Source organism: Chaetura pelagica, unplaced genomic scaffold (genome assembly GCF_000747805.2).
Source record: "Chaetura pelagica isolate M959 unplaced genomic scaffold, ChaPel_1.0 scaffold221, whole genome shotgun sequence".
In the NCBI taxonomy this organism is placed as follows: Eukaryota; Metazoa; Chordata; class Aves; order Apodiformes; family Apodidae; genus Chaetura; species Chaetura pelagica.
In genome coordinates this window covers 10893391-10907819 of record NW_009952533.1, presented here as the reverse complement: position 1 = coordinate 10907819, position 14429 = coordinate 10893391, and the positions used below count along the sequence as shown (strand labels likewise).

Below are 14429 nucleotides of genomic sequence, written 5' to 3'. Positions count from 1 at the left end.
TAGCCTACCATTCTCACGTAGGTATGAGAACTGAAAGTGGACTGACAAAATTTGATTCAGATCTTTGTTAGCTTTCTTTACTACTTTTTTTTTTTTTGAGGTGTAAAGCATGATGGGACTTTTGTAGAAGAAACATTTCATTTGTTTAAATTTAGTACTTTATGGTATGGATTGTTGGCAATCTCTTTTTCTCAACAAACAGAAAAAAATATTAGCACAGTGAGAGAGAAATGTAGAGAAAGTAGCAAATTCTATGAATGGTCAAAGCAGAAGAGAAAATCTGGTACAAAGAGACTAAGCTCTGACTCTGATTGTGTTGTGCCTCTCAGGGGGTGGTGTCATTATTGAACTTTCCTAATTTAAAATGAACCTGCCTGGAGGTAGTGGGGAAAAAATTGGAACAGGCAAACAAATGTAAGAACTATTCCTAGAAGGTATGTGGAATAGTAACTCTTGCTGTGTAAAGGCAGAGTCTTATTTCATACATTTTGTTGCACCTATTGGTTAACCTCTATTTATACATATATTTTTTTCAGTTGCCCTTTCTCCAGAGACAACATTCAGGCACGTTGATAATTGTTTTCTCCCCTTTTAGTGCTAGGCTGGGGTTTTTTTACCCATTTTCCTCTGCTTTGACTTCATTTGTATGATAATGTATTATGCTATGGATAGTAATAAAAACTCTAAATAATAAAGTGTTTGAATGTCATGTTGGGTCTCCAATGCAATATGTTTGTTTTTATTTAATAACTGGCACTAGACATTTTCTTTTTTATTAACTAGTATATGGGCAAGTCACAATGAATAGTGAGTCCACAGTGAGAAACAATTTTATTTTCCTGTCTCATTTGTTACATTTCTTGCTCCTGTATTGTCTCTAGTCACTTAACAAGTTGTTCATATGCTTATTCATTAATCTACTTTTTGGAATTAAAAGACCAAGTTATTGAAAAAATAATAATTATAAAACTTTATAAATAAGTGGAGTTTTTTAATAAATAAAATGTTAAAATTGACCGATCCACTGAATAAATAATAAGTGTAAGAAAGTATTTTTTCCTGTGCAGTAGGGTAACCCTCATACTGTTTTATCAAAACAAGCAGGGAAATGGATTATTTTGCTTGAATGAGCAGTCTCATGTGCTTGCTTGCTTGATTCTATAGTTGCTGTGGCTGCAGCTTTCTCCAGTATAAGTTTTTTGTTATAGATACCTGTTTTTAATCACTCCTGGGTTTTCACCAAAATTCTACTATAGAAATAGACTTTTATTGTCTTAGGTAATATTTTAAAGTATGTAAAAGTGTAAGAATATGTAATTAGTGGTGAGTGCTCAGTTTTGTATCTATAAGGCCTAAAAACTAGAATGATGACTTCGAACTCTTTACAACTGGCAGATCTAAAATACAGTATTGTAACATGGAATCTTTTCGGAAGGACTCAAGAATCATTGAGATTAATTTATTTTTTTTTTCCCAATGAAGTGATAGAAATTTCCTCAAAAATCTACTCAAAGTGTTTGTAGTAAAGATTGAGTGCTATACTTTGTGTTCCAATATGATTTCATGTAGAAGTAGGAAATTAATCTTTTTGTCAGAGAGCTTAGTATTCTGTGTAGTATTCTGAATTTCACAAATTCAAAGATATGTCCAATACCATGGACCACAGACCAGCTAAAGTCAGATAGTAACATAGTCATAAGCGCTTTACTGTTTAAAAGGTAAAGAATGAATGAAATTAGATGTAACTGGTAAACACCTTTAGTAGTCTTGTGGTTTTATGGGAGGTTTACAAGGATAAAAAACTTGCATTTGTTATTCTTCACATTGATAGAAGGCAAATACTCTTTTTTTTTAACTGCATAAATAAACGTTGATAAAAGATTAAGCAAATAAATTTTTGAGAAACTGAGATTAAATACCAGTCTGATTTTTTTATCTGGGGAGTGGAAGGCATAGATAAAGATGAGATCTGTGCAGTATTACATAATGAATTGGTATTGTCAGAAATATTTAAGGTTACTGGACACTTCCCGCTGTAAGACTGTTGTTCCAATTGTTTATTAATTTACCAGACTTCGACTGGTTATGATGATACTTCCCTTGGTGTGTTTGTTACACTCGCATTTTTTTTTCTTGGAAAAATTTCAGCTAGAACTGTTCAACTTAATGAAGTCTAGTACTTTACTGCAGACATGCCCCTCCCTTCAGCTTTCTTACTAAGCCTTCTTAGTGGAGAATCACAAGTGGGTGTAGAGTATAATCATAAGGACACAAAGAGTAGAAACCATCATAGGTGAAATTCCAACAGTTCCCCCCAGCTTGGGGTCTTTCTCTACCCTTTCTGAGGGAGCAACAGGAGCACAGATGTCAAATGTTAATGCTAGTATTAAATCCCTTTCAATATATCACTATTTCTATCCAGCCAAGTTTATACTAAAATGATTGCTTGCTTAGTTCTCCGGATAAAATATTAGATTAAGACAGTTCTCAATATAGGTATTGCAGCAGCCATTCACAGCATGTTTTATATATTGATATTTGGGAGATGCTGATATTTTATTTAAAATCTCTAAAGGTAACAATAAAGTGTGAAATTACAAACTATTATGCTGCTAATAGGAATGTCATGCAGTTTTGTGTAGTCTCAGTCATTCTTTTAAATTAAGTTCAGGTATAAATTTATTTGCAGTCTACTGTAGTTAATTTGTTTTTCCAAAAATCACTGTATATTTCAACTATTTTAGGAAGCCTTCTTTTTTCTCCTCTTAGGGTTGTCTACAAGCTTTTAGCATCACAAAGTGAAGGCATCAGGGTGCAAGCTCTAAAAGTGATGGGATATTTCTTAAAGCATCTAGCTCCAAAGTAAGTACTGGTTCAGGTCTTAAAACACACCCACCTGCCCCTCCCAAAAGTAAGAAAAGGAAAAAGGTAGGTCTGACATAAAAATGCCATATATTATATTGTTAATATATTATTTTGCACATATATATATGTGCATGTTTATATGTAAAGCAAAAAAAGCTACATTTGAGGGTTAATCACTGTATGTGCTTCACCGAATAGAACCTACTGCTCTTCAAGTATCTTTCAATTTTTTGGTCATTAATACATTTCTTATGTGATGAAATTACTTGTTATTGGCATCTAGTGCCCCGGCATTATCACTTCCTTGCAAAATTAATTTAATACTTACTTGAAATATGGCTGCCTGTTTTTTAAAGTGGTCTTTTTTCCCATATTCCACTCAAATTGGTAGCAAAAATTATACTGATGAGATTGAACTGTGTGTTATTTACTGAGAATGAGATGTAGTATGTCTGAAATTGACCACAACAGTAACTACAGAGATTGCTGTCTGTGGTTGTTTGGTTTTTTTTTTGAGTGAAATGAGGACAAAGATGCCCTTTCCTTAATGTTTATCAGGAAATCCCTGAGGGTGTGTTTCAGCTCTTTGGGCCCATGGGTGAGTGGACCACATTTTTGGAAGAAAGTTAGCTCTCTTCTATCTGCCTTCAGGAAATGACTTGTCCTTCCAGGATTTGAATCCTTGCCCTTTTCCTTAACCAAAAGTGAACGGAACAAAAAAAGACGAGTGTTTCCAGTGATTTAATATTTCTTAAGGCACACTTTTTAAAACTTGTTTTTTTCCCCTCGAAGTAAGTTGAATGTCTATGTTTATTTTATCTTTCCATACCATTTTAGGAGAAAAGCTGAAGTCATGCTTGGACATGGATTATTCTCTTTGTTGGCTGAAAGGCTGATGCTTCAGACAAGCTTAATCACCATGACCACATACAATGTCCTATTTGAGGTAGTAATATGCTATAGTTAGGATCCAATCTTCCTAATTGCTCCTAAGACATTGTTAGAAAATTGCTTACATATTTGTGCTGATATGTTCCAGATGACATTAAACCTTGGTGTGATGCAGCTGAGTACTTTTTTCCTTTTTCAAAGCTCACTACTTGATTTTCCACACCCCCCTTAGCTTGGTTATGCTAGTTATGGACAATTCTAGATAATGAGTAATGTAAATGTCTCAAGCAGACTTTCACATGTATGTGGAATTTTATAATAGCAATGATCTTGCCTTAGAGGATTGTTTTGGTTAGATTCAGGTTTCTCTTTCAGTACTTAAAATAACAGTGTGTAGTTAAGAGAAAGCAAAAAAAAAGTTTATCGAGTAAGATTTTCAGAACAGAATGAAATAAATTATGAAGAAAGGCAAAAAGTAGGGGACTTGGATAATTTTTAGAACCACGGTGAAGAAGAAAACTGATGTAATCCTGGCTCAAACCAGGACAGGTATGAAGAAGAATGTATCAAACTATTTTTCAGTAAACTGTCTTTATGAACCTTGATATGGCTTCTTCTTCCTTGCTAGATTCTGACTGAACAGATTTGCACTCAAGTGATACATAAACAGCATCCTGACCCAGATTCAACGGTGAAGATACAAAATCCTCGTAAGAACGATACATGTTTCTAAGTACTATCATAAGAAAAGTCTGCTCTAAAAAAACCAAGCCCATGAGAAGCTTATTAATTACAAACACCAGTCTTAATTCTGATCTCAGTTTTACATTATTTCATACAAAAGGAAAGATAACGTGCATTTATTTGGTGTTATTTAGGAAGTATGTCTCTGGGTTTTTGAAAGGCATTTTATGTGTCTACATGTGTATGTAGTTCATAACTCACCCTTTTAGGCTGTGTGGTTGTGTTATGAAATGCTTTTTCAAGACTTGAATTCACAGGATACTTTGATTTAATACATGTAAAGGTTCCAGCAAAATTCTGATTGCATTATTTAGTGATGTCAGACTAAATTACCTCAAATTTGGAAACAGCCTTCATCTTAAATTACTCTTGGTATGACAACACTAGATGGAAAGTAGGAGAAATGTATCTGCTCACTGTTTTGGTTAGCTTACTTTATGGGAAGTATCTTGATATGAAACTTTAGATGTCTTTTGGACTAAGAAAATACCGATCTCCTTTCCTGAATTACATGCATTATTAATGTGCTCTCTATATAATAAAATGGACTTACGATAGCTTTGGGAGTTCTTTTTTTTTTTTTTTTTCTGGAGAAATAATAGATTTTTCACTTTCATAGCTGCTTTGTCATTAAATGTAGATCATAGTTGTGGGTTTGCTTCATGTGGGAAATGGGGGAAGAGAAGGGAAGGCAAAGTAGATACAGAGAAAAGAAATCTGGTTGCAGTATGCCAGTTGCCTTCTGGTAAATCCGTATGAAGCAAGAGATGTGAGGAGTTTTCTGTTACTTTTTCTTACGACTTTTGAAGTTGGCAGTCACTGGTATGGTTAATACAGATTATTTGTAGTGTGATGTATGAGTCTGGAATTATCTATTAAGAAGAGTGACTTCTGGAGTACCTTTATAAGATCAGTACTAATACTATCAAATAAGGAATTTTTAAAATAACCTGTACAAGGTGAACTGAAACTATCACAGTGAGTGTGTTCAAGTTACACCCTAATTTATTTACAAAGTTGACTTACTTTAAAGTGGGAAGAACAGACAGTTCCCCACTGCTTTAAAAAGTGGAATGTGCCCACAATTTTGACTGTCTCATAAAAATGTAGAAAACATGATGCTCATAAAGATGAAATGTTATATCAGGCAGCTTTTGTCCTCTTTCTAAAACTTTTTTTTATAACAGAAATTCTTAAGTATAATCAGAAGTTGTTTACACTTCTCAAAAATTCAGTATTAAGGTAGAGCAAAATCTACGTATTTTTTGCATAATTGATTTTATCTTGGATGCAGTGTATTATGTGAACATCCTTAGAAAAAGGTTCTGACAAGTTCTGCTAGCTTGTCATTTGTCATGCAGTAACATTTGTGTTGCCTAAACCTGCTAATAGAAAAAATATATTCAGAATAATTTCATTTGGCTTTCATTCTCTTCATCTGTGTAGATGTGCAAATCCCCCTGATGGTGACCATGTTTGAGAAGTCTTGTAAAAAGGGGTTTGTGTCAGTTGAACCTTCAAGTAGAGATGTGCTTTTTCTCAGTATAAAACTTTTTATGTAGCATCACGTCACTTGTACAAAGAATAACGGAAGCTGTACTGTATTTTATGCTGTGCTTAGTACTAATTTTGTATTGCTCGTGAACTGTTTTACAGAGATTTTGAAGGTTATTGCAGTCCTGCTACGTAATTCTCCACAGTGCCCAGAGGCTTTGGAGGTTCGACGAGCCTTTCTCTCAGACATGATTAAACTTTTTAATAACAGCAGAGAAAATAGGAGGTAGGAGAGTTTGTTATATGCACATGTATACAAATTAAGTAACAAAAATCTCCTGGTAAATTAGAGTCATTAACCAGGTACAGCTTCATTGCTGTTCAGCAAGTTCTATATTCACTCACAGTCTTCAGTACGTTAGAGAAGCTTGCACATAGTAATTGCTTTAAAAATGTTGAATTCCTGACTTAGCAGTTGTATATTTCTAAGATATATCTTGAAATTTTGTTAAATGGCATGTGTGAATTTTGCAGGAGTTTGTTGCAGTGCTCTGTCTGGCAGGAGTGGATGCTTTCTCTTTGCTGTTTTAATCCAAAGACTTCTGAGGAACAGAAGATAACTGAGATGGTGTATACTATATTTCGAATTTTGCTCTACCATGCAATCAAATATGAGTGGGGTGGTTGGCGTGTTTGGGTGGACACACTATCCATCACACACTCAAAGGTGAGTGTTTGAAATAGTTGGGAATTTTTTTTACACTGTGTAATTAGATTTAGAATTTGAAGTGCTGTATCATACAGTGAGATAATCTTGAAGGGAAGGTCAGTAATTAAGTAAAAGCCCGGTATTAGTTACTGGACATAGCTTTCAAATGCTTGACAATTAAAAGGTCATTTTATTGTTTGAACACAAATCTCTCTTTGTTGTTTCTCAAATTGTGATAGTATTAATTTATACTGAAAACTGCACATCTTTTCAAACAGGAGACAATAAAATTTCAGGACCATTTCTGAAGTAAATTTGGGGCTGGTTTTGCCTTGTAGTAATGGCATGAACACAAGGTGGCGCACCATATCTATTCGTAAACAAAAATACCTTTTAGTAACATCAAAAGGCCGTAAAACAAACCAGTAAAAAGCAAAGAAATCAAAGTTAAGACAGATGCTTCAGCTGTTAAGCTGTCATGGAATGCAGGGTGAGAATGCAAATCTTTGTAGTATGAATTCGACTTCCATTCTGTCTGATTTTTTGTTGTCATTACAACCAGAATTGTATCATAGGAGTTATTAGTGGATCTTTGAGCAAGGCATGGAAGTAGGAAAGATAACTGCCCTGCCTTCCTCTGAGTGAGAGTGAGGCAAGTATGGTAAGTTATTCTGGTTTATCAGAAATATTTACTTAATGTAAATGGAATTATAAACTGTATATTTCTAAATATATGGAACATCACGGTGTGAAAAGGACATCCGTGAATCCTAAAGGTCACTTTACCATTTGAAGGAATTGTTAGCATTTCTGAGGTCCTTGATTGTGTGTGATTTTCTCTGAAAAGAAGTTCACCTCTGCAGACAAACAAATACTGTTATTTTGTATCTCTGTTTATTTATCCCATTCATAGCTTGGTGGTGAAATATTTGGCTATGGGGAGACAAATGTAGAAATCTATATAATAAAAGTGTGTGAAATAGTATCATTAAATAGTCACGTAGCTAAATGGAATACAGGTGCAAAGAATTCAGGGCCAGATTTCAACCCTTGCAGAGATCACATTTTAGTTCTTGAAATATCCTTAATTTACTTTTGTGTTGTCTCTGTAGACGTCAAAAAAATGCAGAATTGTAGAATGGTTTGGTTTGGAAGAGACCTTAAAGATCACCTAGTTCCAACCCTCCTGCATAGGCAGGGCACCTCCCACTAGATGTTCCACTAGTCCAGGTTGCTCAAAGCCCCATCCAACCTGGCCTTGAACATGTTTCCTCTCATTCCCCCAAGATGCAGAGGATGTGGGTGGAATAGGTTGTACAATGGCAAGCTGTAGCCAGAGTAAGGATCCTTGATGTGATTTTATAGAAACTGGTGTAATTGAAAGCATTAATGATTGTTGGAAATTGCTGGGGAACTGTCCCTGGGGAAAGATGGAGAGGAGAGGGAAAGAAAACCACCTTTGTACCTCTGTTATAGAAAGCTTTGGTGTATTGAATTTAAAAATTATCTAGCATGTTATCTTAGAGGCTGTAATTCTATTCTTAGGCTCTTTTTATAAGATAATATGATGTTGGAAATCTCATTTAAATAGCTTCTATGTCAAAATGTTTGCATGGATTTTTGATCATTATCCTCTGTGAATTAATGTGGCTAATCAATTATTTTGAGTTCAAAGAGGAAAACCAAGATTTTCATGTGGTGCCACAACTAGACATTAAGAAAAAAACCCCATGTTTTTGGAAGAAAACAAAACAAAACCAACCAAACAAAATTATACAGATAATAGTACTTTTATTGTTTTTTTCCTAAAAGGCTGTATGTTCTGTGTAATACTATGGTGAACAAGCAAATTGCCTGCTTCACTCTGTGTTTCTTATTTTTGGTCCCTGGCTTGCTGGTATAGTGAGGTATCCTAGGTCATAGAAGTAGCTTCCTGTATCACCTTCCCAACTCTAACTTTGTTGGCTTTCCAGTCAAAATTTAATAACTGTTTGTTCTTCTAACCCACATCAGGGGAAGCTGAGCAATGGCAAGGAGTGTAGGCAGAGCTAGCAGCAGAGTGGTGGTGTAGTTTTGAAGGAATCATAAAGATTTTGGGCGTTGGTGCTGATATTATTCAGTTCCAGAAGTCTAAACAAATATGATTAAACAACCAAAGCATCCAGAAACTAACAACAATAGTGTTATGAATGATGATGCAATCATCGAGGATTTTAAAATTGGATTTTTTAACCTTTATTATGCAAGTGCCATTTGAACTTTTTTATAAATAATACATGCAATTTATGCAACTAGCACTATGAAGCTAGATGATATTTCATACCTTTATCTTAATTACATAAGCATAAATTAGGATAAATCACAAAAAACCTTCTTTGTGGTAAAACCTTACTAATCACTTGAAAAAGTAGTTATAAATGGATATTAATATATACATATAATGAGCTTTAATCCCTCTGATTTTACTAATTTGGAATATTCTTGTGTCCTGTTATAGTAATATTGAGCTTCATGTAGATTCACACATAACAGAGTGTAGACATAATTCAGTGGGGAAATTGTTCAATTCTAAGTGCATCTCAGATGTTTTTGATTTCTAGCATGCTTTCAAGGTAATGTGGGAATTATGGGAAGAAAAATATTTCCTTAACAGTACTAAGAGAATAACCAATTTGTGTTTTTATTTCATCTCTAATTGTACTGGGTTACTGCTTACTTTCCTTTTTACAACCCTTTGCGCCATTCTTGCCACTAATTTATAACACTATTCTATGATAAAGAACTAGTACATAAAGGGCTAGTGTTACAAAACTGGATAGATTTTTGCAGAGCTACGCATCAAGATACATGCACCCGCTATAAAAAGCCAAAGAAACTCAATTGCAATTTTATTGTCCAGTTTGATAGATTTCCTGCCATCGTAGTAGCAGGGAAGCTGTTTGTCACTGTAACCCTCTCCTCCAACAGCTGCACAATGTTTTATAAGCAACAACAGCTTTTCTAGCATAATTGCACTACATTGGCTTCCTTGCACTCAGAATTTAGAAGGTGTGAGTATCCTTCTTAAAGCCAAATCTCTTAGTATTACTCCTGTATTTTGCTAATTTTCGTATTATATATTGTTTTAATGTTTTTCAAGTATTAACATTTATTCTGTGGCTTCTAGTTCAATTAAAACATTAATGAAAAAATTAAATCACAGCTTTGGTTTGTTCTGACTGGCCAGTGCTGAATTTAGGGAAGCATCTTAAGAATGTCCGTTTTTTTAAACATTGTAACCATGCCAGTTAGGCCTTAGGTTGTCTAGCTGTGTTACTTTGTAAAAGGCACTAATGATTTTGGGGTTAATAATAGGAAACAAGTAAAGAATGGTGGACAACTTGCCTTTTTGACCTTTCAGCTTCCCGAAGTTTTAAAAGCATATGATTTACACAGTATAATATATGCCTAAATTATCTGAATGTTTTAAACTACTGGGAAGAGCTAACATTTGCTTATTTCAGGCCCTTAAATATATTTGATGTTTATTACTTAAATTTGCTTCATGTTACCATGTGATTCAGTTAAAGAGAAGATATTTGGGTAAATTCTAGTTTGTGTTTGTTTTTGTTTTGGTTTGGTTTTTGTAGTAGCTTAAGAAAATTTTATTATGACTCAGAAATGTTAATGTGTATAAGCTACAGTTTATTACTGTATAAATGGAAAAAATTGTTCACTGATATAAACATGTTTAATGTTGAAGCATAATCTTAAAACATTACTACTGTGACTCTTAACATACAGTGTATTTTAAATAATTGTTATTTTTCAGTCTAAGGAAGTACAGTTGTAATAAACATTAGTGAGTGCTAAGTAAATCTGTATGTTCTTTGGTACACCACTCATTTAATACAAGAGGAAAAAAAATATGGCATGCATAGTGTTTACATGTTATGTTTGCCTGATTTTTCATTACTGTCAGTGGAGGAAAACCTGGTAAAAGCAGCAAAGATTAGGTGGTGGAGGAGTTAATATATTACAGCAATTAAAAACTAATTTGCAGAGAAGCGAACACGGTTCAGTCATTTTACAGAGTAACAGGCCATCAGGATCTCTTGAGTCCAAATCCCAATGGCATTCTTGAGACATCAAGGATGGTTTTGTTTCCATTTTTTATCACTATCTTGAAGAAGGCAGGGTCTCCTATGTTGCTATGTGCAGGCATTTTAGCTCTAGAGCATTTTGAAGGCTTCAGATGTTCTCCAGTCCTCTGAAAAGTGTCTGCATTGCCCTGTGGGGAAGTAGAGGTAGGTAGCCAAGAGGGCCATTGTACTACTGCAGATTTTTGGTTTTCAGCTGAGCCCAATGTGTCAATGAAGCAAAGCTGAGGGAGATGCAAATTAAGTACCACACTTAAAATACTTAAATATGGGGGAGTGGAGGGTGTCACGTGAGTATTGAGAGCATAAGGAACCTGGGAACTAGAATGTGTAGCCTTCTTTAAAGCTGTGTACTCACCAAGATGCGTGGTTGCCATGCAATCCTTCACCTTTTCTAGGTGTTTCCATGCTGCAGCTTCTTTTGCAGTAGGTGTGTGGACAGGCTTTTCTTAATCAGTGCCTCAGAAGAAAGTATTCTCATTCTTCAGCAGGCAGAATAGTTGGAAGGAGGGATCTGTACCACTGGTGGTCTTTTATTCATGCATCGTGTATGCCTAACATGGGGCTACTCCATCTCATTATTCACTTCATTTGAGTGAGTGGAATGTCATGAATGAAGCTGCAGGATCCTAAAATTTGCCTAATTCAAACTGGAAGAAAGGTATGAAATAAAGTATAGGAATAGAGCAAGCAAGGTAAACTGAGAATTTATGAAACAGGAAAGACGAAGATACGTAGAGCAAACCACATAGAAGCCTTAAAAGAAGAGTGTAATAGAGGTTTACTACTGATTGAGAAGTGCCAGAGATGTCAAAAAGAAGAAATGGGGAAACATTTACAGGGGAAAGAGCTGATGTGTAAAGAGGCAAACAGCTATGAAACAGTTTTCTTGAGCAGAGGTGACCTGAAGAGAGAACAGATTCTCATCTGTATAATTCTGTATAAAAATAGTTGGAAGATGAGACCTGTGTCTGCAGCCTCAAGAATTGTTAGTGGCTTCCTTTGCTGTTGCTCCTCCATACTTGCTGCTGTGTCCAGGTTGTGGCTGTGGGGAGTGAACTGGACCTTTGGGCCATGAGTTTAAATGATGGATGCAGAGTCTCTGCTACAGTACTGCCAACAGCATGAGAAGACATTGGAAGAGGACAGCCAAAGAGAGAAGCACACAAGGCCTAAAGCTGGCTACGATTACAAAGCAACGTGGTAAACACTGAACTTAGTTACAACATAGTTAATAGCTAAATATCAAATATGCACAAGGCAGAATTTGACAGTCTACTGAACTGTAGGAATGGTGACAGGATAGAGAGGAAATACATACCTCAAGAGGGGGATGTGCTCATGTCTTGCAATTTAAACAAATTAAAAGCAACAGTTTCATTACTGAAAATGAGCAAATATACATTTGGGATGCTGTTTCAGTTTGTTGTATTGTGATGTAATGTTAAGCTATACATTGACTTAATTTGAAAATAAAACACTGCCAACATAAAATTATCTCTCAAATAAGCAAAGACTTATACAAATCATATTATCTAGTACTTTCTTTCTTATTCTAAAAATCATTTGTATGCATATTTACTCTAAAGCTGAGGAAAAATATGCAAAAATGTCTTGGTATAGTGGTTTTCTTCTCTCTTCCCCCATGTGTCAGTGAATGCTTTTTGGTGGAAGCTTAGACTCCTAAAAATGTCTCATGCAGTGTCCTGTATAAATACATTAATTTACTTTTCTTAGCTTTCTTCTGTGAACCACTTGAAAATACCTCAGATTCCTCAAGTCAGTGGGTTAGACTGGTACACACGGTATCTTTTACTTCACTGAACCGAAAATCAGTTTGGTATCTTCTGCTGTTGGTGCCTCCCATCTAAACAGACCTGTAGTTGTTTGGACATAAGTTACCACTTTTGAACATTTGTGTTGCTAGAGGAGAAGTGGAAAAACAGGTCAATAAAGTCCTTATTAAGATTTAAAAAGTTGTCGCTCTGTCTGGAATTATGAAGAGTTTATTGATGGTGTCAGCAGTACAGGAGCTAGTTTGCACTGAGCAGACTCTGAGGAAACAGCAGTGCTATATAATTGTCTGACCTGACTGGCAGACATTCCCTTGTTCTCTCTACAAAATTGCCTACCTGCTAATGCAAAAAAGGACAAAATCTGAACATCTAGTTAAAATATTTTCCCTATGTTCTTTAATGCAAATGTCAATCATCTTAACCTTTTTCACTGCTGTATGCTAATTTTTCTTCTTGGCAATTAGTAAATGTTGGATGTCAAATTAAGTTAAAATTAATGGCAAAGGCAAATGTTGCAGTTATTAGCTCACAAGTGTCTTTAACTAGTAGTGCGTAGAGATGTATTCCATGCATTGCAAGCAGCTATGGATTAACCATCAAATGGTGGTGAAGATTAATGATTGGCCTTTTAGCTCACTAATTTAGAACAATTTCTAGTAATTAATTTTGTATTATCAGCTTTACAGTTGCAAATGCCTTAAGGAAAATAAAAAATGACTTGACTTAAGTACATTTAAGGTTCTTCAAGCTAACAGTTGTCTTGTAAATTATTGCTTGCTTGCAGGTCCTAATGTTTAATCTGTAACACCTTTATATACTGTATCTACTTCTGTTTAGTAATCAGAGTTTCTGTTTAATTTTTCATTTTTGTTGATACTGCTTTTGTTTAACTGTGTTTTCTTTGTATGGTGTATTGTTTGGCTTTGTACACTTGTGTGCATCATAAATGCCATGTCACACAACTGAAATGTAGGGTAAGAACTGTCTAGTGCCTCTATCACAGTACCACTATTTCTTGGTTTCCTTTCAAACCAAGTTTCCAGTTAATGTAGTGAGTGCATCTTTCTATGCAGATTGTTGAAAAGTTGAATTTTATGAAACAGTATTTCTTAAATTTATTTTCTTTTTTATATAAATGTGAAAACCCCAAATCTGAAATGCGTATTTTAAAAATAATGTTCCAGGTAGTCTGCATGATTTTGTGCTTGCTGTATGAATTTCAATATTATTTAAAGGACAGTATTTTAAATGGTATGACATTAATTCTTTCTGATGTTTATGGTGGAAGTAGAAATCGCTATTATTTTTAAGTGGATTTTGTTTTGTTTTTTAAAGTGGTGTTCTACTGTACTATTTTTTTTTAGCCAGTGTGTCTCTCCTTGCAGTTTCTTGCATTGTTCCTAAATCAGGGTAGTTTCTCATTAGATTGTCCTTGGATTTATTTGCCTGTATGTTTACCTTGTCCATCCCTAAAGATAAGTTTTTTTGGGTTTTTTTTTAACAATAACAATCTTGAAGTTTCCAGAGTGTGACTGTGAAATGGCTTCCAAACAATTGTGTATTCCCTCTTTCAGATGAGACTGTGAAATGACATTGCATCCCTGTACTGTACATTGTATTTTTAACTGTTGGCCATAGCTGAGTAAAGACAAATTTTATTGCAAAGTCTGTTGCATCGCTAATCTGCACGGATTGTAACTTCCAACAGTCTTAGCTGGAAAAACAGAACTCTGTAATTCAAGATTCACATGTTAACAATCAAAACTAATACAAATACCTTTTCTGCCTGTC

General features: G+C 34.8%; 1 protein-coding gene across 1 annotated transcript in view; it reads left to right on the top strand.

The window, feature by feature from the left end:
- LRBA (LPS-responsive vesicle trafficking, beach and anchor containing) overlaps positions 1-14429 on the top strand; it is a 408793-nt gene that overhangs the window by 63094 nt on the left and 331270 nt on the right. Inside the window, exons 17-21 of the mRNA XM_010009006.1 lie at positions 2770-2862; positions 3703-3811; positions 4385-4466; positions 6157-6280; positions 6529-6721. Coding sequence (XP_010007308.1) covers positions 2770-2862; positions 3703-3811; positions 4385-4466; positions 6157-6280; positions 6529-6721 — 601 coding nt within the window. The remainder of the gene's footprint in view (positions 1-2769; positions 2863-3702; positions 3812-4384; positions 4467-6156; positions 6281-6528; positions 6722-14429) is intronic.